We start from the raw sequence: 22749 nt of genomic DNA, 5'->3' as shown, positions 1-22749 counted from the left end.
TCCATCCAATGACTCAAAATTTTGAAAGAACACACAGTGACATGATTTTATTAAGAGAGCAACTTTGAGAAGCCCCCAGGCTCGTTCTGAATCACAGGGATGGGATTTCTTAACTCAGCTTTGACGTTGCAGGAGTCCAGTTGGTTTTACAGGCCCTCTGGGGTTTGGAGCAGAGAGCCAGTACAGTCTGTCAAAATGTGGGTCATATTAATTTATATAAGCTTGATTCTATGCAGTTAAAAGGCAAAGAGGGCGATTATGTGCTGTTACGTGTGATTATTAGTCGTTCTAAAGGCCCTTTCACAAGACTCGCTTCAGGGCTTACACGTTGCTTTGACCTGCACTTGAAAAGCATTGCAGATAAGTGGTTTTATGAGGTTGCTAGGTAGTGAGAAAACTCTTTGAGTTAAGAAGGGAACAAAAGGTTCTTAGATATTCCTTTGATAAAATGAGAATTTTGATTTTTATTTTGATTTTTTTTTTTGCAGCTGAAATCCAGTCATTTCAATAGGATGCGATCTGGAATTTACAACCACCTATATCACCTCAGAAACCATCTACAGTAGCAACAACCTAGCAACAGGCTAAAAACACGTTAGCATCAGCATAGTAACACCTTGGAAACCATCCACAACACTCTAGCATAGTGTGAAAACTGAGTCACACTTTATTATTTCACTTGAAAAGAGTGACGATATTAACATTTATGGCCGATATGCTAAGCCAATAATTATTTTTATGTTATGCCCGATAACCGATAAATTTGAGACTATTTTGTTTAATTAAAATAAAAATGTAAAACACCAACAACAACAAAAATAATAATAATAAATTAATGCATTTATATGCTACTGTTGAATTTAGGCATCACAGCATTGTACAGTATGAAAAATAGACACTCATTTTGAGATTTGCTAAAGATTACATTTAACAAAATTATTAAATTATTACTATTGTTAAAGATTAACTTCAAGTGACCAGTAAATGATCATTCACAATCAAACAGTCTGATTTATAATGAAACAGCCAATATCAGCCAGTGTATTAAAAAAATTATAATAATGGCCAATAACTGATATGGTACCAATATATTGTGCATTGTGTATAAATAACTACTCATACAATGTAGATATTAATTAATAAATACATTTACCACAAAAATATAAATAACTACAAAAAAATACAAATTATAATATTATATATATATATATATATATTAATAAATACATTTACCACAATGTTATAATTTACTATACAAAAATAGAAATTTTGAGATTTGCTAAAGATTTCACATTATAATTAAGTTATTAAATTATTCAAATTTTTAAAGACTAACTTATGAATTAGTCACTATTAAGCGATGGTCAAATATGGTCTACATGTAAAATAAAGGAAATGAGCATGGAGTACTAAGCAGCTAATATCGGCCAATATAATCTAAAAAATTCTTATATCGGCCGATAACCGATATAGTACTGACATATTGTGCATTACGTATGAATAACTATTGCTATATTGTTAATATTAACATTTTATATTGTTTTTGTCTAAGATTTTTTTTTTAAAAATAAAACAAGTAAACTTAACAACTACAACATCAAAAATATCAAAAACATCTATAGACATTTTAAAAATTGTTACAGAAGAAAGTTATTAAATTATTAGTATGTTTAAAGACTAAATTTAATTGAACATTAAATTAATCTAGATTCAAAAATAAGGAAAATGAGAATGCAGAACTAAATAGCCAATATCGGCTAATATATTTAAAAACTATGGTACCACCAAATTGTGCACTGTGAATAACTCTTACAATATTGTACATTTTCTAACTTTAATTTGCTGCAACTGTCTACTTTCAGAACATGAGTATAAAATCTTGGCATATCTCTTGGATTCATTCAGTCCTGAACTAATCTTTAAGTTCAGCCGTGACCTTCATGAGACTTACCTGGCATGATCACATCAGGGAAGCCCAGTTTGCGTGTGATGGCCACACCACGGTTGAATATCATGGGGTTTTCCCTGCGCACCTGCTCCATGTCGCCCCTCAACAGCTGCAGTGAGATGATTAGACCTGCACGAGAAGAAGAGTTCGGGGAAATGTGAGACGACTTCATCTTGACAACCACTGTAATTATCCTTGTGATTACGTTAGTATTTATTTAGTAAAATGGGCCTTTGATTCGAAGAATGTACCAGAGAGATTGCATTTCTGTTACGATTTTGTTCAGGTCTCTATGTCGGCTGCCAGTAACTGCTACAATTCAATTCAATCAAGATATTGTTTTGGGTCTACAATGCCGCTAATGACCTGGCTCCCCGCTACCTTCAATCCTTCATTAAATCGCACACACCGGCCCGCCTGCCGCAATCAGTCATTCTGATTGCCTGGCTCCCGTCAGTTCCCAGTGGGAAGGATTTTTGTTCATCCAGGTCCAGAAATATTTCTAGGCCTTCCCCTCAAAGGTGGAATAAACTCTCAATTAGAACAGCTAACATACTAATTACTACTGAACGATACCTCAAGACACACCTCTACCATATTCATTATCCACTAGAACTAGACTGGCCTTACTTTGCTTGCTGATGCAGCTCATTGTAAGGGTTTTCAGGGATCTGATCTAGATTTTCAATATTACTTTGGACTCTTTCATCAATTCCCACACGTTCAATGTAATGCTGCTTGATTGAAAGTGACTATTGTCAATCGCTATACTATTGACAATAGACCGTTTTTGTAAAATATAATATAAAATATAAAACTGCTAAAGTGTGATTTATCATTATCTACCAATATACAAATATCAAATACCTATTACCACGATTACCTACTTATTCTTTATAGTAACGTGTGTCGTATCGTACGAGTCAATTGGTGTCATCATCGTACAGTCTATACACATTCGTAGCCAATTAAAATAGACCCAAATCTAACAGTATTACAAAAATCGATCATATAGGATTGCTAAAATCGTGTAGTGTGTTTTGGGCTTAAAATATTTTCAATATTACTTTATTCAATATTAATCTCATCATTTTCCACGAATATCTACAAAAGCCTGTTTCCACCACAGGATTTAAAAAATTGCAATATATCTCATAATTCAGAATCGCTGAGATATAAACTCAGAATTGCGAGACACTAACCCAAAATTGTGAGATATAAACTCACAATTGTAAGAAAAAAGTCATAATTGCAAGATATAAGTGCTTTGAATTGTTGAATATAACTCGTAATTCTGAGAAACAAAAGGCAGAATTGTAAGATGTTAATTCACAATTCTGAGAGGAAAAGTCCAAATTGTGAGATATAAACACAAAATAGTGAGAAAAAAGTCAGAATTGTGAAAGAAATTCGCAATTAAATTGAATTGTGAGATGAATTATGAGAAAAATACCAAACTGTGTCACATTTACCAAAATTAAGTCCTTCCAATAGGAATCTGCTAAATCGTGTGATCGCAAAAAAGTTCCCCACACAGATTTTCTCTTTTTCCAAGTTGGTCACTTGAATTCATATAACTTTATAAAATTATATATAACTTTATTTAAGCAGAATTATGTAGAATTTAAAGAGAACAAGATAGCCACATATAGTTATTTTAACAAAACAAGTGAAATATTGACTATAACAGCATAGCAGGATAATGGACAGACTTTTTGGAAGGACTGTTCAGTTTCTGTGAAACTAAATGCTCCTCATCTGAAGATAACACTAAAATCAAGTGTACGACCATTTTGAAAGTGCACTTACCGTAGTTAGTGCTGGGGGCAGTGTATTTGGTGCTGGACTTGCGGATAATGTTCTCATGAATCTGGTACCACTCATTTTCATTATTACACCTGTGAAAGAGAGAAGAAAGAGGACAAACGATTATAGCAAGGAAAATATGTTGTTGTGCAGATGAAGCAGGTGGAATTGGTGCATCAGTATTCAAATGCTTGGAGTCACAAATGTAATTTGACAGTATACAGTAAATGTAAGTCAGTTTCAACAGTAAAAGGTCTTGTCCTAAGGGGGTATCGCAGTATGCTTACGAATGTGCCAAGACTTGAAGTAAAAACTGGGCTTTCATCCAGTCAAAGAGAATTATTCATTTGCCACAATTCCCAGTGATACTCTAGTGTAGCACGACTGCTTAATGATGATCCCTTCTCAAAATGTTTGAAAATAAATTTGAGTGTTAAATGAGTGTTTAAAGAGCATTAAAGTCAACATACAACACTATTTGCACTTTACTTGTATAAAAAAGGATTTTCAATGAGAACGATGTTTTAATGTCATTTGGATTGCGAAAAAGTTAGATAAGTTAGAAAGTTAAAAGTCGTTACAAACCAGAATAGTGCAATATGATCAGGAACAAGCACTTCACTTCACTTTCACTTCACTTCTAAGTCATGAAAACTTCAATTAATCAACAAAAAGACAATGGGTCCTATCATACACCCGGCGCAATGCGACGCAAGGTGCAGTGCAAGTGTGTTTGCTAGTTTCAGTCCGGCGGCATTCGCATTTTCCCGTCCAGCGCCACCTCGTTTAATTAGCAAATGCATTTGCGCCTATTTGTGCGCCCATGGGCGTGCTCAGGTGCATTGCTATTTTAAGGAGCTGAAAATAGACTGCGCCATAGATCAACTCAAACCTGGTCTAAAGTCTGGCGCAATGTTTTTTCTTTGTTATTTAAAGAGCGTATTAGTATAGGCGGGTCCACAACACGCATACACGTTGCTTATTAACAACAGGGATGCACAGCAGCACACAAACATGCCAAATATTAAAAATTAAAGAATTGCAATGCATAAGAATTTTTTGTAGGCTAATTAAATATAAAAATGCCTACATGTCATAATGGATAGTCATCGCATGTATCAGAATTAGGCTATCTATTTGCTCGCACACGAGCAGCTCCGTTTCATCTCGGAGTCATGTTCTGTCTTTGTGCTTGCCAAATTCCGCCGTGTAAGTCGTGGCACGAGCGCAACTGGCTCTTAAAGGGAATGGAAGATGAGACTCTGATTGGTTTATTGCATACCACACCCAAAAAACAAAACTAGTGCCGTGCGCTTTAAACCATGTGCTTAGATCGATAAAATAGGGCCCACCAACCGTTTTTTTCCGTCGTTAAAATAGCAAAAGTGGATTTGGACATGCCCTGAGTGCACCTGTGCCGTGTGCTTTACACTTTGCATTTAGATCGTTAAAATAGGGCCCAAGATGTTATAATCTAGTAATTTATTAGATATTTCAGATATTGTTCCTTATTATCTACCTTTAAAATTAACATATAGAATCACAATCCTGTCCCCTTTATCTGTCATATTATATGACATTTATTCATTGGTTTATTGATTTACTTGCTATTTTGTATCTCCACATTATTATATAAAATATAATAAAACAAAGTAATTATTAGCATAATTTTAAATACTATTTTTGTCATTGGTGGTGTTAAAATATTGAATGAATGAATGAATGAATAAATTAATGAATTTAATTTCATGAATGAATGAATGAATGAATGAAATAATGTATGAATGACTGTGTGTGAAAAATACGTGAATGAGTGAGTGAGTGAATGAATGACTGAATGAATGAGGGAATAAATGAAAAAGCTAATGAATGAATGAATTAATTAATTAATTAATGTGAGTGAATGAATCAGAATGAACAAATGAATAAATGAATGACGTGAGTGAGTGAATGACTGAGATAATGAATGAATGAATGAAGTGAGTGAGTCAATGAATGAGAGAATGAATGAAAGAAGTGAGTGAATAAGTGAGTGAATGAATGAATGAAGTGAGTGAATAAGTGAGTGAATGAATAAATGAATGAATGAATGAATTGTTAAATCTAAACATTTATATATATATATATCGGTATATACCTTTTTTTGCTACTGTGAGTTTATATTTTATAATTCAGATTTTTTTTAATATTGAATATTTACTTTATATTGTTTGTAACTTATAATAGCGAGTTATAAACTCAAATACTAGTTTTAATCTTAAAATGCATACTTTGTTCTCAATAACAAACAAAAAACAACAACAAATAAATATGTTTATGTTTATAAAAATATCTGAACATTGCTATATATCGGTATATCATATATTCATATGAATTTGACATCAAATGATCTTTTATGAAAATTGATTACTAGTGCTATAACCCTTTCCTACTTCATAAAACAAAACAAAACATAACAAAACATAAACAAACACAAAACAAAGCTAAGTAAATCAAAGCGAAACAAAACACAAAGCAAGCAAAACCAAATATAAATAAATAAATAAAATAAAATCCTTTAGTCACCCATAAAATTGTCCTTTTTGATTAGAAATAATGTCAAGATGTTGAAACATATGAACATTTTTTTTTTTTTTTTAGAAAAAAAAAAAAAAAAAAAAAAAAAAAAAAAATATATATATAATATATATATATATATATATATATATATATATATATATAGTGCTAAAGAGTTCCAGGTTGTTTTTTTTTTTTTTGAGAATGGTGCTAAAGAGTTCCAGGTTGTATCCAGTGTCCGTTTCTACAAAAGAAGTGGTATATCTTTGACGCTGAGTGTAGAATAACCTACAATCAATACAATTAACCCCAACCGGCACAGCTGCATTACCATTTGCATGCGGCGTTTGTCAATTGGCACTCTGGACGATATAATGGTGAGTGAAAAAAACATGCAGTCAAGTACAGCCAAGTGTTGAGAGCCATCACAATGAAGCAAATCACGACACTCTACTGCTTAAAAGCAGAGAAGTGCGGTGCTCTCAGGAGAGAGAACAGAGTCATATGCTACGTTCCAGCATCAGAAGCTGCTAAATCGCTGTGGGCTAGCTGTTGGAGGTTCGAGAACAGCAGCTTTCTGGCCTGAGGGGAAGTGATGTGGTTAATGCCTGATCCAGAAGTGACTAAACCCGTCGTGGCAGCTGAAAAGGGACCTCCGCGCTATGCTAATGCTGGTGTTTGTGGTGGCTTAGTGGGCAGATGCTTTGTGGGAACTCCCACAGAGTCCATCTGGTTGACTGTCTTGGCGACTGGCTCCAAGGGCGTCAAGGGTGGTTCTGGTCTGTCGCTCGCAGGGTCACAACAGCATTGCACCAACGCAGGCTGTTTGATGGAAAGCGCTACATTCCAGAAGACAAAGAAATATCTGCTGCAAATCCGATCGGATCAACTGTCGGTCTGGTTTGTCGTGGCATTACGTTCCTAAAAGTCTACCACTAGATGTCCCTAGCAACTAGTCCAGCCTGAATACACATGCAAATACATGTATTGCGTAACCATGCATTTATATATATTTTAAAAAATATATCAACATTTTTGTTCCTGTCTTATAACCTCAAAGATACTGATCTGCTCGCTTAAGCCCAAAGAACAGGAAAGCCTTCAGGGCTCAACAAAAAGACTGACCCGGGGCGAGTGTGAGAGAGTTTCATGCCGGTTGACAGAAGTGTGACTCACCCTACAGAAGCATTGCATTGAGTCACAACATCTTGCACACATTTGTATGTCTTACATTTGGTTTTCTGTAATACTGTACAGAATAATGGTGAAAACTGTGCTGATTGAAACTTTTCACTAAGATTGCTTTAATATAGACATTGTCAAAATGAATATGGGTTTTAAAAATACAATTGTGTCTTAAATACATATACGTTTATATATAATAAGCATATAAATATAGTATAGAGTTATATACATGAATACAAGCTGTGTGTTTTAATTATGTACTGTAAATTATTTGATTGAATTGTTATGTAATTAAATATGCAATCTGAATAAATAAATAAATAAATAAATAAATAAATACAGCTACACAAACTAAAAAAAAAACATATGGGTTAAAAATATATACATATATAAAAAAGTACAATAGGAATTATATAATTTAAATTGAATATTTATTTTAGCATTATTTATTAATTATTTAATTTAATAATTTTCTTTGTTTTAGTTAAATAAATAGGTAAATAATATTATTTATATATTTAGCTTATGAATATAACTACTTGAGATATATAATAATATAATACACTGTCTGTTTTAACTGTTTTGATATTTTAAGTGTTAAGTGTTTAAGTGTTTTAAGTGTTAAATATGCAATTATTTAATTTTAATAAACAAACAAATAAATTTGTACTTAAACCAATAGTATTAGTAGTAAGTATTATTAGTAGTAAACCCATATTGTTAATAATAAGAACTATTATTCATAATTGAGTACAAATAAATACAGAAATTAATAATAATAATAATAAAAAATCAGCATATTAGAATGCTTTCTGAAGGATCGTGTTACACTAAAGACTGGAGTGTTGGCTGCTGAAAATTCAGCATTACATCAAATAAATAAATTGCATTTAAAAATATATTCAAAGAGAAAACTGTCTGCATTTCTCCTAGTTTCACAGACACTGATGGCTTAATATCACATTTTGATTGTTGGGGTTTCCAAACAAATCTAGCCCTTTTCTCTTCTTTCTCCACACCTTTCTTTTATTTCTTTCCTTGATTTCTCTTTCTTTTACCAGTTCTGTCAGTTCCCCAGCCAATAAAACAGAGGAGGCTTTCTGCATGGCTGCACACTGAGGTAATGAACGTCTGTGATGGAGATAGCTGGAGGACAGGAGCACGTGTGCCATCCACAGGGGAGGATTTCAGAGACAGCTTCACAGCACAAATGACACGCAATGTCTTTTCTGTTCGAAACAAAAGCAAATGTACACTGCAGCTAATGTAGCTAAATATTAGCTCTGTTCCAAAAACCTAGTATACTGCCTACATTGACAGCTACCTTATTAGGCAGCAAACTAACCAAAATGGAGCCACATGAGTGACTGGATTTGAACGTTAACAATTAATTACAATAGTGTTTGAGTTTAGCCTGCTGCTATGCTAATAGCGCAATACGCTACTCCAGTAGGGTTGTGACGGTGAGGTAGTTTGTTAGAGTTTGACGTCTTTTCCTCTCTTTTAAATAGCTTGTAAATGCCTGTGCGCATTCGAATTAGCATCAGTTCAGTGTCAATTGATTGAATTGACAACAACAAAACTCACTTATAGTATTAAACATAGAACATTTATTTTATTAACAAAGCGCCTTCCAAAGTCTCAAATATTTTTAAATCAGGCACTTTTGTATTTCGTTTCAAAACTAAATCTCACTCGTCAGCTTGACTCACACTCCTCAAGTGATATATATATATATATATATATATATATATATATATATATATATATATATATATATATATATATATATATATATATATATATATATATATATATATATATATATACTGTATATATATATATAGGGGCCAAAGACGAAAAAGGGTATAAGCATAAAAACAATGTGTAATACTGCTTTAAATTGTTGTTTTTCCCAAAATAAAAAGAAAAAAAGAAAAAAAAAAATCTGTTTAATTTAATTGCAATTTTGATTTTGTTTTTCTAAGTAACAAATATATATTATACATTTTCCCCTGATTTACAGAAGAGACCCACTAAAATGTCATTCAGTGTAACAATCTTGTCAGGCATATTTACAACAAAAAATCAATTTATGACATATTAAAGACTAAATAATTTCACCCCAAATTTTTATTATTTGAAATTTTACATGTTTAAAATTTGCCACTATCCTAGGTTTTGCCCATTTGTCAGTAATAATTTTTTACTCATATAAAACAGTATAAAATTTAATATGCTCCCTTATTCTGTCAGAAGTCAGAATAAGCATGTTGTTTGAATTTTTACATAAATATTGTGTTGCACTGAATGACAATGTAACATTATTTCAACCAAATTTTGAAATTTCTTTACCTTTAAAGTAGACACTTTACTTACATTTCATATGCTTTCTATGGAAAAAATGCAAATATATTAACTACAGTAACCATGTTTTTTTTTTGTTTTTTTTCGGGGGGGGGGGGGGGGGGTAGTTATTTATAGTAAAACCATGGTTAATTTTCGTAAGGGTAAATACTAAGTGAAATATAAAAAATACTTCTAAGTGACTAAATTAGAACATTTAATATTAATTCCAATAGAGTTTGAACATAGCATGTTGCTATGCTAATAAAGCAATATTATAGTAAACATAAAAATAAAGCTACTATAAAAATTTACCAAATAAAACATAAAAGCAAACTTACTGAAATGACTGAATTAGAATGTTTATAAAACATTCCAATAAATTATGAAGTTAGCATGTTGCTATGCTAACAGCACTGTAGTAAGCATAACAGTAGACAGCCCATATAAATATTTGATGACATATAAAATATGAAAACATACTATCAGAACTTTAAAGTCATAACAGACAGAATCAAAAAGACCACAGCACTCTACAAAATATTATGATAGCATGTCGCTACGCTAATGACACAATAATAAAGCTGTCGCACATATAAACATTGAGTAAAATATAAAACATTTACATTTAATCATTTAAAACATAAAAGCATACTCTCTGAAACTTTTTTTTACTTTTTACTTTTTTCTTAAACTATTCACATTTTTTGATGATTTATTTTCTCTAGATTTGTTGAAATGCATTCTGGGATTGCTTTAAATGCAAAGGATGCATGCTATGCTTAAAATGCTAGGTAGGCAGCACAATAGGGTTATGAACAGAGCAGTTTTGACATGCAAATCTTCATTTATTAAAAAGCAACAACAAATCTGAGTTTGAGAAAACCTCCTGTCAGTTATGAAACAAATATGTTCGTCAGATCCGTACAATGCATAATTCACATCAATTTTACATGAATTCGTGTTTGCTACGCTCAGCTTTGCGAATCTCAAATAACAGAGGCCACAATAACTCCCAGTTCTCGCTGGAACAGAGCAGCTAATACATTCCTGAGTGGTTTTTATCCATCAACGCTCAAGTGTTTTGTCGAGACTGTAGATTTAATAAGGCGAGTGAGCGATTTAATGTAGCTTATAATAAACTTAGTTCCCCAGTCTTTCTTTTCGATTTAATTGATGAATCAAACAGATAAACGGCTCTAAAGTGCACAGAAGAGGCTTACGTGTAAACTTTGAGCACAAAGTCTTTCTCCTCTTTGAGTTCAGAGATGGTCTGAAGGACGTCGCTCATGGCCAGCACTGCGCATCCGTACGGCCGGCGGTACTGGACGTGAGGGGGGCCTTTCTTCGAGTCGTTTAACAACATCCGCCCTGAACAAAGAAGTATTATTAATCACTGTCAGAAACGTACGTGTGCATACTACCATCCATATGATTACACAAATCCTGTCCAGCAGACAATTAGGCATCGACTTGAATGCAAGGATCTGCAAATTATATATTTTAACTTGCTAGCAAACACAAAGCAAAAGCAAAATTTCCCAGTGAATCAGTGGCCATTATAATGTTGTTACATTAATGTTTGTGCCAATTTATTGGAAAATTCTATCACTTTAGTACTGCTATATTTGGAAAATATAATTCAAACTAAATGCATAGTATTTCAATATTTTTTTTTTTATCCTTCTGACTGTATTTAACATATTTTTGTCTCATTCTCAGTCGCCCGTCCCTTTATAAACTGGAATGGAGCATGCTGTGCCTCACTTACGTAAGAGCTCTAGAGATGCAGTTGCTGGTAGAAATGCAATGCCTTGTGGCAACGTTTGTCTCCAAATGAAGGAAATGGACATAAGAAAAGACAGAAAGGGAAAGAGGCTAAATGAGACGGGATACTCACCCGTCCTGATGACCTGGGACACAATGTACAGATCTCTCTTCATGTCCTTGTTGCTTAAGTCCTGTGAGAAAAAAAGAGAAGCTACTTAGTGTCTGAAGTATTTTCATATGTAGTCCTGTATTTTTTAGCCGTAGCAATAACAGATGTTGGTCCCACCGTAAAGAGGGCGCAAAGGCGGTCAACCTTCTCTGGGTTTTTTGGGCCACCATTTTTGTTGAGTCTCACCATAAACTTCTCACTGGAAGAAGAAGAAGAAGAATTCACATGAGAATGTTGTCATTTAAAATGTTCATCATTTGGACAAGAAAATACAGCTAGAAGTAATTACTCTCAACTAGTTTTGCTTCAGACCCAGATTTTACTTATTAAAATCAATTGATTTTCATTTCAAAATTAACATAATTATCCTACATGGTGAAGTGTGTGATTTCTGTGTCAGTAGTGTCCCAAAATTGTCACAGAATTTTTATGCAACTAAATCAATTATCAATTTGTGAAGTCAAAAATAAAAATAGATATAAAAAACACTTTTTATTTAATCAAAATAGCTGTATTTAAAACATTAATTCATGCTAAAAATGCATTTAAACATAAAATAATAATAATAAAAAATATATGAATCACAATAATTTGATAATTTTCTGACAAAATAATAAATCACCTTTAATTTGGCAAATGTTATTCTGAACTAAATTGAATTAATGTCTGAAATGCTATTTAACCATATATTAAATATTTCAATTATATTGCTAAGATTTTGTTAAATATAAATAAAACATATGAAGAGTTTGGTTCCAAAACGCAATAAACGCCATTAAAAAAAAATTGAGTTTCCGCCAAAATCAGTATTGTTTCTGATTGGTACTGAAAAGTCAATTTTTAATTTTACGCAGAATGCGATATCCGCCGAGTTATTCTGTCATGTTTTCTCCCTTTTTTTCCAAACCACGACAAATGCCAATCTCCTTTCTTTGCAGAATGCGATATATCCGCTTAACCAATCACAGCGCACCATTCCACGTACTGTAAACAGTAACGACCAATCACAGCGCACCATTCCACGCACTGTAAACAGTAATGACCAATCACTGCGCACCATTCCACGCACTGTAAACAGTAATGACCAATGACAGCGCACCATTCCACGCACTGTAAACCGTAACAACCAATCACAGCACACCATTCCACCCACTGTAAACAGTAACAACCAATCACAGCGCACCATTCCACCCACTGTAAACAGTAACTACCAATAACTGCGCACCATTCCACGCACTGTAAACAGTAATGACCAATGACAGCGCACCATTCCACGCACTGTGAACAGTAACTACCAATCACTGCGCACCATTCCATGCACTGTAAACAGTAACAACCAATCACAGCGCACCATTCCACGCACTGTAAACAGTAACTACCAATAACTGCGCACCATTCCACAAAAACCAAACAGTAATGACCAATGACAGCGCACCATTCCACGCACTGTAAACCGTAACAATCAATCACAGCACACCATTCCACACACTCTAAACAGTAACAACCAATTCACAGCGCACCATTCCACCCACTGTAAACAGTAAAGACCAATGACCGCGCACCATTCCACGCACTGTAAACAGTAATGACCAATGACAGCGCACCATTCCACGCACTGTGAACAGTAACTACCAATCACAGCACACCATTCCACCCACTGTAAACAGTAACAACCAATCACAGCGCACCATTCCACCCACTGTAAACAGTAACAACCAATCACAATGCACCATTCCACGCACTGTAAACAGTAACGACCAATGACAGCGCACCATTCCATGCACTGTGAACAGTAACAACCAATCACAGCACACCATTCCACACACTCTAGACAGTAATGGTGGCGCCCTGAATACACCCGGCATCCTAGTTTTCCTCATCTACTTTGTACTTTGTGATCAACAAACAAGGGATGTGACTGTCATGCGCATCTCGTCAGTAAAGCCGGTTCTGTGATAAATCTCCATCGCGTGCTTTCAGATGGAGGGGCATTTAATACACAAAGCCGTACATCACTGACAAGTTATGTAGTATCACATTCATAATCGCAGATGAGTCACATTCGATTATGAACGCGATATTGCGTAGCTTGTCAGTGTAAGAGTTTTTATTAATGCCATTAATATTTTTGTTAATACAGCGTATAGCACTAGTCAACTAAATGAATGTAACATGGCAAAGATGAATGCACTTTTGGGAGCTAGTTGAATGTAAGGGAAATATCATTTTGGAATTTCTTTGGTTTTCAATGTGATGTTGTTGTCATGTACGTTCATGATGAAAATTTATTTTATTGTTGTAATTAATTTATAGCATTAACAAGACGACCAGTTAAATTCATTTTTGGGAGCGATGACTGATTTTTAGTCCAGTGCCTGTATATAAGATTAGTATTGACCAAGTTCAGAGGCTGTCATATGTGGATCAGCTTACTATGTTGTGTATTTTCATCAGTTTCAATATGAAAAATAACCTTTATATTGATTTAATGGAAATAACAAACAAACAAACAAACAAAAACGTGTCATGGATATATTGCATTTTGGGGAAAAAATAATAACATTTTATAATAAATCTTTGAAAATCAAAATCTGGATTTGAAATTTAAATGTTATTATAACCTAAAGATGCTATGTGAATGTTTGAAACAGAAAATAGTGGTTTTCATCTTGCCACTTTCTTTCTTTTTACTCAAATTGATCAAAATGGATTTATTGCGTTTTGGAACAAAACTCTTCATATATAGAACATATAAATAAAAAAAGAAATTAAATGTTATTTTAAATCATTACTGTAGCTGCTGAATTTAGCAGAAGTTTTTCTTAAAATAAAAAAATAAAATAAACCAAAATAAAATAAAATAAACCTTGTTAAGTTCAGACACATTCATTTTAGTGCTTTTAATGCTTTAAGGTTTAAAAAGGTCCTAGATGCATCCATTTCTTTATATTACATTACTTTTTTGAATGAATACACTTATAACTGATTTCAGTATTTTAATCTTTTAGCAACTTATTAAGAATTGGAAGCACTATTAAATAGGTATTATATTATATTATATTATATTATTTTAAAATGTTTTATATTATATTATATTATATTATATTTATATATATGATTATATTTTTTTAAAATGTTTTTATTTTTATATATATATATATATATAGTATATATAGATATATATATATATATATATATAGGAGTTGTTTAATAGACTCACTAAATAAATATAAAAATATTGTTTATTTACTTACACATTTTTTTCATATTAAAAAAATATAATTAATCCATTCATTTTATGGGGAAAAAAAGAAGCACTGACTTTCTTTTAAACAAACAAACAAATAATGTTTTATTATCTAACTAAAACAAAAAAATTCTATAAACTTACATAAAAATCCATAAACATACAATTCCCCAAATTCTTTATATTATTTTCAGTTTTTTAATTAATAAACTGATAATTGGTTCCTTAATTTTGTGGGAAAAAGGCAGCATTTCATTTCTGCTTTTACATAAATATGTTTTATTTATTTATTTAACTGGAAAAAAATCAAATAAGTACTTTGTTTAATAGAAGAAAGAAAGCCAAATTGGATTCTGAACAACATAAATGTGAGCAAATAATTACACAAGTTTTTTTTTTCTCTCTCTCTCTCTTTCAACATATCAAATTTGTTTTTCCAAATGTTCCTCACAGTGAAATATTGAAATGCTGGTGCAATGTAATCATTGAAAAAAAATGAAAGAAAAAGAAAAAAAAGTGAGGCCCTAATGACTTTTTCAGTGCCAGCAAACTCTGAAATGTTATTTTTGAGAGCTTAATCAGATATTAATTCATGATTTCAAGCCAGTTCTGCTTGCTGAGAAATCTCCACATGCCACATCCGATCTGCAGGAGCCAGTCCTCATGCATATCAAACACAAACCAAACCTCACAAAATATCTGTGCTGCTTCTGCTGCTGGCACACGCATCAAGACTTCAGTTTGTTGGTTCAGGCTTTATGAGGGAACATGCACAACAAATGTGTGAAATATACTGGGCAAATATTCTACACCGTGTTTCAGTGCAGTGATTGAGCATTGCAAATGATTACTGACAACAGCAAATCAGAGTCTATAGTCTAAACACTGGAGTCCAGTCAGCGAGCTGAAAGCACAGCGTGAAAGTGTGTAAACTTGAAACAACTTCACTAACTCTAATGGAATTGCTGTTGATGCATTGCTCGCTTTCCATGTATAATTTATTCAAAATTTGAATAAAAGTTTTGTTTTTCACGCTGCTGAGTGAGTCGATGTGAAGTTTAGGCACTGGGATTACTGATGGAGAAAACAGCATAAAATTAATTCAGGAACAGAGTCAGCTGGTATTGGATGTCTAGCAAGATGTCCTTTACAATGTAAAATCTAATTTAATAAAAAATAAAAAATAAATATATATTTTATATAATAACAATATACAAAACACAAAATCCAATGTAAAATCTAAAATCTTGCTAATTCCTACTGTAAAAATTATAGAATGAATAAATAGTTTTTTTATACATTTTATTTATTTTTACAACACATTTAATTATAAAACTTGTGCTACCTATTGTACATAACTAAATAATAAATAAATTAAATCTAATTAATTCTATTTATTACTTTAAGTTTATACACAATCAACATTGGATTACTAAAATTTTATAAGTAAATAAATTAATGTTTTCTAAAACATATTTTATTATAAAACCCTGCTAATTCGTACTGGGGGACGGGACAGGACAATAATTAATAAAAAAAAAAAATTATTGAATTTGTTGTACTTGTTTTCTACAACATATTTCATTACAAAAATTAATTCCAACTAAAATTAAATAAGTAACTAATTAATATTTTTAATTAATTTTATTTCAAAATTAATAAATATAATTATTTTATAATTAATACATTTTATAAATAACAATTAATTAAATTGTTATTTATATTACACTTTTTATTCAAAAATAGAAAAGAAAAAATAGTGCATAAACAAACTAATGAACAAACTAACGAATGAATTAACTAACTAACTAGCTAACTAACTAACGAACTAGCTAGCTAAACCAATTTATTATTATTATTATTATTATTTCTTCTTACAACAGCACACAACCAATGTTGCATTACAAATACCTATATATATATATATATATATATATATATATATATATATATATATATATATATATATATATATATATAGATAATATATATATTGTACAAAACAACAATAACAATATCTCATGATAAAAGCCTTGCTAATCAGCTGTTCATGGAATATGCAGTTATGCAGGAGAACATACTGTATCTGATCAAAGATGTGAATGTCTTATGTCACATGTACACACACACACATTAAATGTTACACATGCGTCACATGTTCTCCAGACTCATCAGCTCATCACGTGTGTCCGTCCTGATCCACATCAACCAATCACGTCGCCAGAAACCAGCAAGCCTCTTCCCCGGAGGAGACGCTGACAGGTATTCATTAAACTCCTCCAACGTCAGCCGCGCTATTATTCCCATTCAAACCACTCGCCGATTGTTCAGATCCTATTGTGTAGCGCTCGCTAGCTCACGGTAATAACATACTTAGCGTCTGGAGTGTGTAAAGACTGATAGGCTTTCGGTTGATGTATGATCTTTATATCATAAAGAAACATGTTCAGAGAGTAGATTTAAGTTAAAACAGCTGAGGGTTTCTGCACAAGAAATGAACTGATCTGTGGCTAAATGCAATTAACAAGTTCAAATATTAAAGGCACCTTCAAAGCTGAATGATTCCTCATCTGTGTTTGAATAGAGACTAAAGCAGCTGTCATGCATTTTAATCAATCACTGAAGAACACGACGGCTTTATAAGATAATGGCAGATTCACACTGACTGACAATTTGGGCTGTTGCACAAAGACTTGCTGATGTCCACAATTAAGAATATTGTTTTCTGATTAATAGAAAAAGAATACATCAATAAATTTAATTATATAAATAAATAAATAAATAATAAGTAGTAGTAGTAGCTGCTTTCAGCATTTAATTTTATTATTTGTATTTTCGTTAAATAACAACAATTTGTTTTTTTCCCAATTTCTTTTTATTTATTTTTTTAAATAACCAGTTAAGAAACAGCAAATGTTAATCTAACAAACTTACTAACTAATAAACAAACAAATAAATACATTTCAAACTAAAAATAAAATCACAATTTATTTATCCCTTCTAATAATAGCAACAATAATAATTGTTGTTTTTAACATCAACAACAACATTGATGATATTATTTGTACTATAATTAGTAGTAGTAGTAGTAGTAGTAGGAGTAGTAGTTGCTTTCAAATAACAATTTATTTTATTCTTTTTATTAAACAAACAAATAATTTTTTAGGTAAATAATCAAATCAAAGATTTATTTTCCCTTCTAATAATAACATCATCATCATCATCAACAACAAAAACAACAACAACAACAACAACAATAATAATAATAATAATAATATTTTTTTTGTTTTATTCTTATTTTCTTGTTTTATTTTTATATTTAAATGTTTTTTTTATTATTATTATAAATAATTAATTGTCATATATTAATAATAATAATGATGATAATAGTAATAATAATAATAATAATAATAATAATGTAAAAAATCTTAGTAAAAATAAAATTGTGGATTGCTATTTTGCCTTTTTGATAATAACATCAATAATAATAATTGTTTTTAACACCACCACCAACATTATTAACATTATTATTATTATTATTATTATTATTATTATTATTATTATTTATTATTATTATGTACATTTTCCAGTATTTCTTTGTCCAACACAAAACACCATATGTTATTTGCAGTGCTGGTGTGGATGGAGCAGCTCACAGCAGAATAGCACACAGACAGACTGCAGACGTCCATACACATACATTTGAAATTTACACTAGACACCAATTTGCGAGTGTCTCTGAATATGTTTGTCATGCGCGTGTGTGCCACTGCAGAAACAAGTGACAGACGGATGGAAAAAGAAAGAGAGAGAGTGTTGAGGTCCTTCAAACAGAGAGACAGAGAAAGTGTGAAACTGTGACTATTCGGGACAGATATTTTACACAGCATCCTTAAAGTCAATGTGAAATATGTCCTATTACAGACTAAACTGGTTTGTGAACAGCGTTTAACGTTGACGAGACGAACATCTGGAAAGTTCTTGTAACAAAAAACAGTTGTGTACAGTATGTTCCTCTTTTCAGACTTGACCAGGCGTGATATAATTTTGGAGCCAACCTGTGGCCCACTTAAGGGTCAGACAGCTTTTGAGAGGGAGGCAGAGGCACCATTAGAAGCCTGTCAAAAGTGTGAGGAGTGGGTGGAGAGAGAGAGAGAGAGAGAGAGAGAGAGAGAGACACTCAGCTCTGTGGGTGCTGTGTGAATAATCATTTGGCCAGCTTTCCTCGGCTGCTGCCATTTATATAATATGATGCTTTTTTGGTGTATTTTTCAAGATTTGAAATCACGATGTAGTTAGTCAAACATATAAGCTGTGATCATATTAATCATTTCAGTAATTAAATAGGAATGGGTTAGCACCAATGAACACATCATATCAAATCCCTTAAAAAGAACATTAAGGTAAAAAAAAATAAAGGATAAATAAAAAAAAAGTATAAATAAATTATATATATCTATATATATATATATATATATATATATATATATCTATATACACACACACATACACACACACACACACATAATAATGCTTGGTGCTCGGTGCTTGGTGCCATTAGTACATTTTGATGAAAGATAAAAAGCACTGCACTGGTTTGTGGGTTTTGTCATCAACATATGCTACCCATCCTAAAGAACTGCAGGGGAAGAATGATACACAGAATGATCACACAGAAAACGCTGTCTAGACATGGTCAAAAGCTCTCAGAGGGAATATGGAACGAGAACATTGGAAATAAAATGTGAGGTAGAGAAATCGTTCTGTCTCCATGGTGAGACTCATCAGCATGTGGTCTCTCATGAGAGCAGCCTCCCTCAGGACAAACTCCAGCAACGTACTGCGCTTTCTGCAGATCAAGGCTTCGAAATCACACAAACACACAAAAACAGCCGTGCCAACCCATGCCGTTTTGACAGATCATGATGCAACATGACTGTTTCAGGTGAGCTTGGAGTGAACAACACATCCTATTATCAAAAAAAACAAAACAAAAAAAAAAAACGGTGGGGGTGGGGGTGGTTTAATTGGATCCTACCACCACTAAAAAATATTTAAATTGTAATCCACAAACATACAAAAGGATGAAAGTGTAATGCATAAACTTACTGAACCGCTGCTTCAAACAGAAACATTTAAGCAATCGTCTCTTAGTGGCCTAAAAATGCTTCTCTAATTTAATTAATGAGGTGTATAAATTACTTTTTAAACACTCCCATTGGAGGAATCTGCCAATGGCCTTATTTCTCTTAAGATTAACAAGAGGAAAAACAAAACAAGTTTCCGTTGTATAACTGAAGATAGAACCTCCTCATCCTTGACACCAAGTTGAGTTTATTACAGTCCCTAAAACTGGACTTCCCTCAATTCCCCCAAGGATCCCAACAACTCAAAAGAAATTAAACAAACTCCCACTTCCCCTTTCAAACTCCAAAAAACCAACTTTCATCAAGTTTCTCAAGAATAGTTATAGCAGCCTTTCCTCAAAAAGCCAAATGAATTGAGCTCCAAAAGAAAAAACAAAATGAAATTAAATACATTCCTTCACTCACTTCTACACACACAAACAAAAATAAACATCCAGTGGCACTAAAACAAAAAACTTTTTACATCAAGCAAGTTTACTACATCAGAAAAGCCACACATAAAGAAGTGTAAATGCTACACCAGGTGCGCTACAGAGCAAGTTTACTACATCAGAAAAGCTATAAATACGGAAGTGTAAATGCTACACCAGGTGCGCTACCGAGCAAGTTTACTACATCAGACAAACCAAGCATATGGAATTGTAAATGCTGCACCAGTTGCGCTACCGAGCAAGTTTACTACATCAGAAAAGCCATACATACGGAAGTGTAAATAACGCACCAGGTGCGCTACCGAAGAAGTTTACTACATCAGAAAAGCCATCCATACGGAAGTGTAAATGCTGCACCAGTTGCGCTACCGAGCAAGTTTACTACATCAGAAAAGCCATACATACGGAAGTGTAAATAACGCACCAGGTGCGCTACCGAAGAAGTTTACTACATCAGAAAAGCCATACATACGGAAGTGTAAATGCTGCACCGGGTACGTTACCGAGCAAGTTTACTACATCAGAAAAGCCACACATACGGAAGTGTAAATGCTGCACCAGTTGCGCTACCGAGCAAGTTTACTACATCAGAAAAGCCATACATATGGAAGAGTAAATGCTACACCAGGTGCGCTCCCGAGCAAGTTTGCTACATCAGAAAAGCTATACATATGGAAGTGTTAATGCTGTACCAAGTGCGCTACTGAGCAAGTTTTCTTGTAAAACTATTACGGACCAGGTAAAAGTATAGTAAACATGTTTTGAACTCGTAACATAGTATATCAAGGAACTGCACATAAATAAGTTATTATTAATCAACTAGTGTAAGTTTCTGCTGGAAACTGCAGAGAATATTATGTCTAGGTAAGTTTTTGGCATTTTACAAAGATATCAGTAGAGGCAGGTTTTTCCAGTGCCTGCGTTGAAAGAAAATCTATTAGTCTTAAAATCTGGCTGTAAAATTAAAACATTGTTGGTTAAGAGTGTCCTCAAAATGCTACTTGAAACTTAAGATGTCTTAACAGCATAGTTGAAGCGAAGAGATCTTTTACATAAATACTTCATCAAGGTCTCTTGTCCTTAACTCGTCTTTCTGCAGTTTCACAGTTCTGTGTGGCATTTTGAGTTATTGTAAAAAAAAAAAAAAATTGGCTTATGTACATGTAGGCGGTATTTGCGCAACCTTTCATTTACATGACCTTGATGTTTTAAAAAATCATGGCTTACTTTATTTCTTATGGGACCTCATGTACTGTTTATTTTTCTATTCCTTGTGAATAATTACCATTGAAAGCTTGTTCACTGTAAAAAGTTTGAGTGGTGAAGAGGCACGACCGCTGAATGTGTATACAAACTTACACAACACACATTTCCTACCTGATTTGTTTGCCCTCTCTCAGGTCATACAAAGAGAAGAAGATGTCTGTGTCCTCGCCGATGGTGTTGTATGTGAAGCTCTTTAGGTTGACAAAGAGATGGTGCGGCACAGGCATTCGACAAGAATCCCCGTGTCTTTGTTTTCCACCATCCTGAAGACATAGAGTACACAACAGCTTAACATTATGCCATGAGATGCTTGTTACAGTATATGTTATAGTATTATTTTTTTTTATATTATGACATTATTTTATGGTGTTGTGTTTTGTTACAAGGTATATTGTTCCATGTTATGTTATATTGTTATTTTATGTTATGTTATGGTAATGTATATTGTTATGTTATCTTTTATCGTTATATAGTTTTATATATATATATAGTTACATGTGTGATGTTATAACGTAACAATGCCGCAACATGATATAACACATGGGAAAACGTAAACAGATATAGCGCAACATCATAACATACAACAGTTTATAACATGATGTGATATGCCATAGCATGACATGATATTTTCCAGTATTGTTAAATATTATATGTGTTGTCACATGTGTTGTTATAACAACATGCAACGATATGCCACAGCGAGACATGGCGAAACATTTAATGATATAACATGTAAAGTTACAGTTTAACACAACGTAACAATATATCACAACATGTGATATATCATAGCATGCAATGACATAACAACATACCACAACATGATATAATAACAACATACCACAGCAAGACATGATGATATGACATGTAATATTATGACA

At 32.7% G+C, this 22749-nt stretch overlaps 1 protein-coding gene across 12 annotated transcripts in view; it reads right to left on the bottom strand.

Moving 5' to 3' along the window:
* Positions 1-22749, bottom strand: part of dock3 (dedicator of cytokinesis 3) — a 189812-nt gene that overhangs the window by 41692 nt on the left and 125371 nt on the right. For all 12 annotated transcript variants that reach the window (XR_006157940.1, XM_042749368.1, XM_042749366.1 and 9 more), the window contains 6 exons: positions 21983-22134; positions 11898-11979; positions 11742-11802; positions 11065-11212; positions 3758-3846; positions 1952-2077 (listed from right to left, as the gene is read on the bottom strand). Coding sequence is in view for 11 of the 12 variants with exons in the window: in XM_042749368.1 (XP_042605302.1) it covers positions 1952-2077; positions 3758-3846; positions 11065-11212; positions 11742-11802; positions 11898-11979; positions 21983-22134 (658 nt within the window). In the remaining variant the exon portion in view is untranslated. The remainder of the gene's footprint in view (positions 1-1951; positions 2078-3757; positions 3847-11064; positions 11213-11741; positions 11803-11897; positions 11980-21982; positions 22135-22749) is intronic.

Source organism: Cyprinus carpio, chromosome B22 (assembly GCF_018340385.1).
Source record: "Cyprinus carpio isolate SPL01 chromosome B22, ASM1834038v1, whole genome shotgun sequence".
Lineage (NCBI taxonomy): Eukaryota > Metazoa > Chordata > Actinopteri > Cypriniformes > Cyprinidae > Cyprinus > Cyprinus carpio.
Note: the sequence above shows the minus strand (reverse complement) of the source record. Positions and strands in the feature narration are given on the sequence as shown.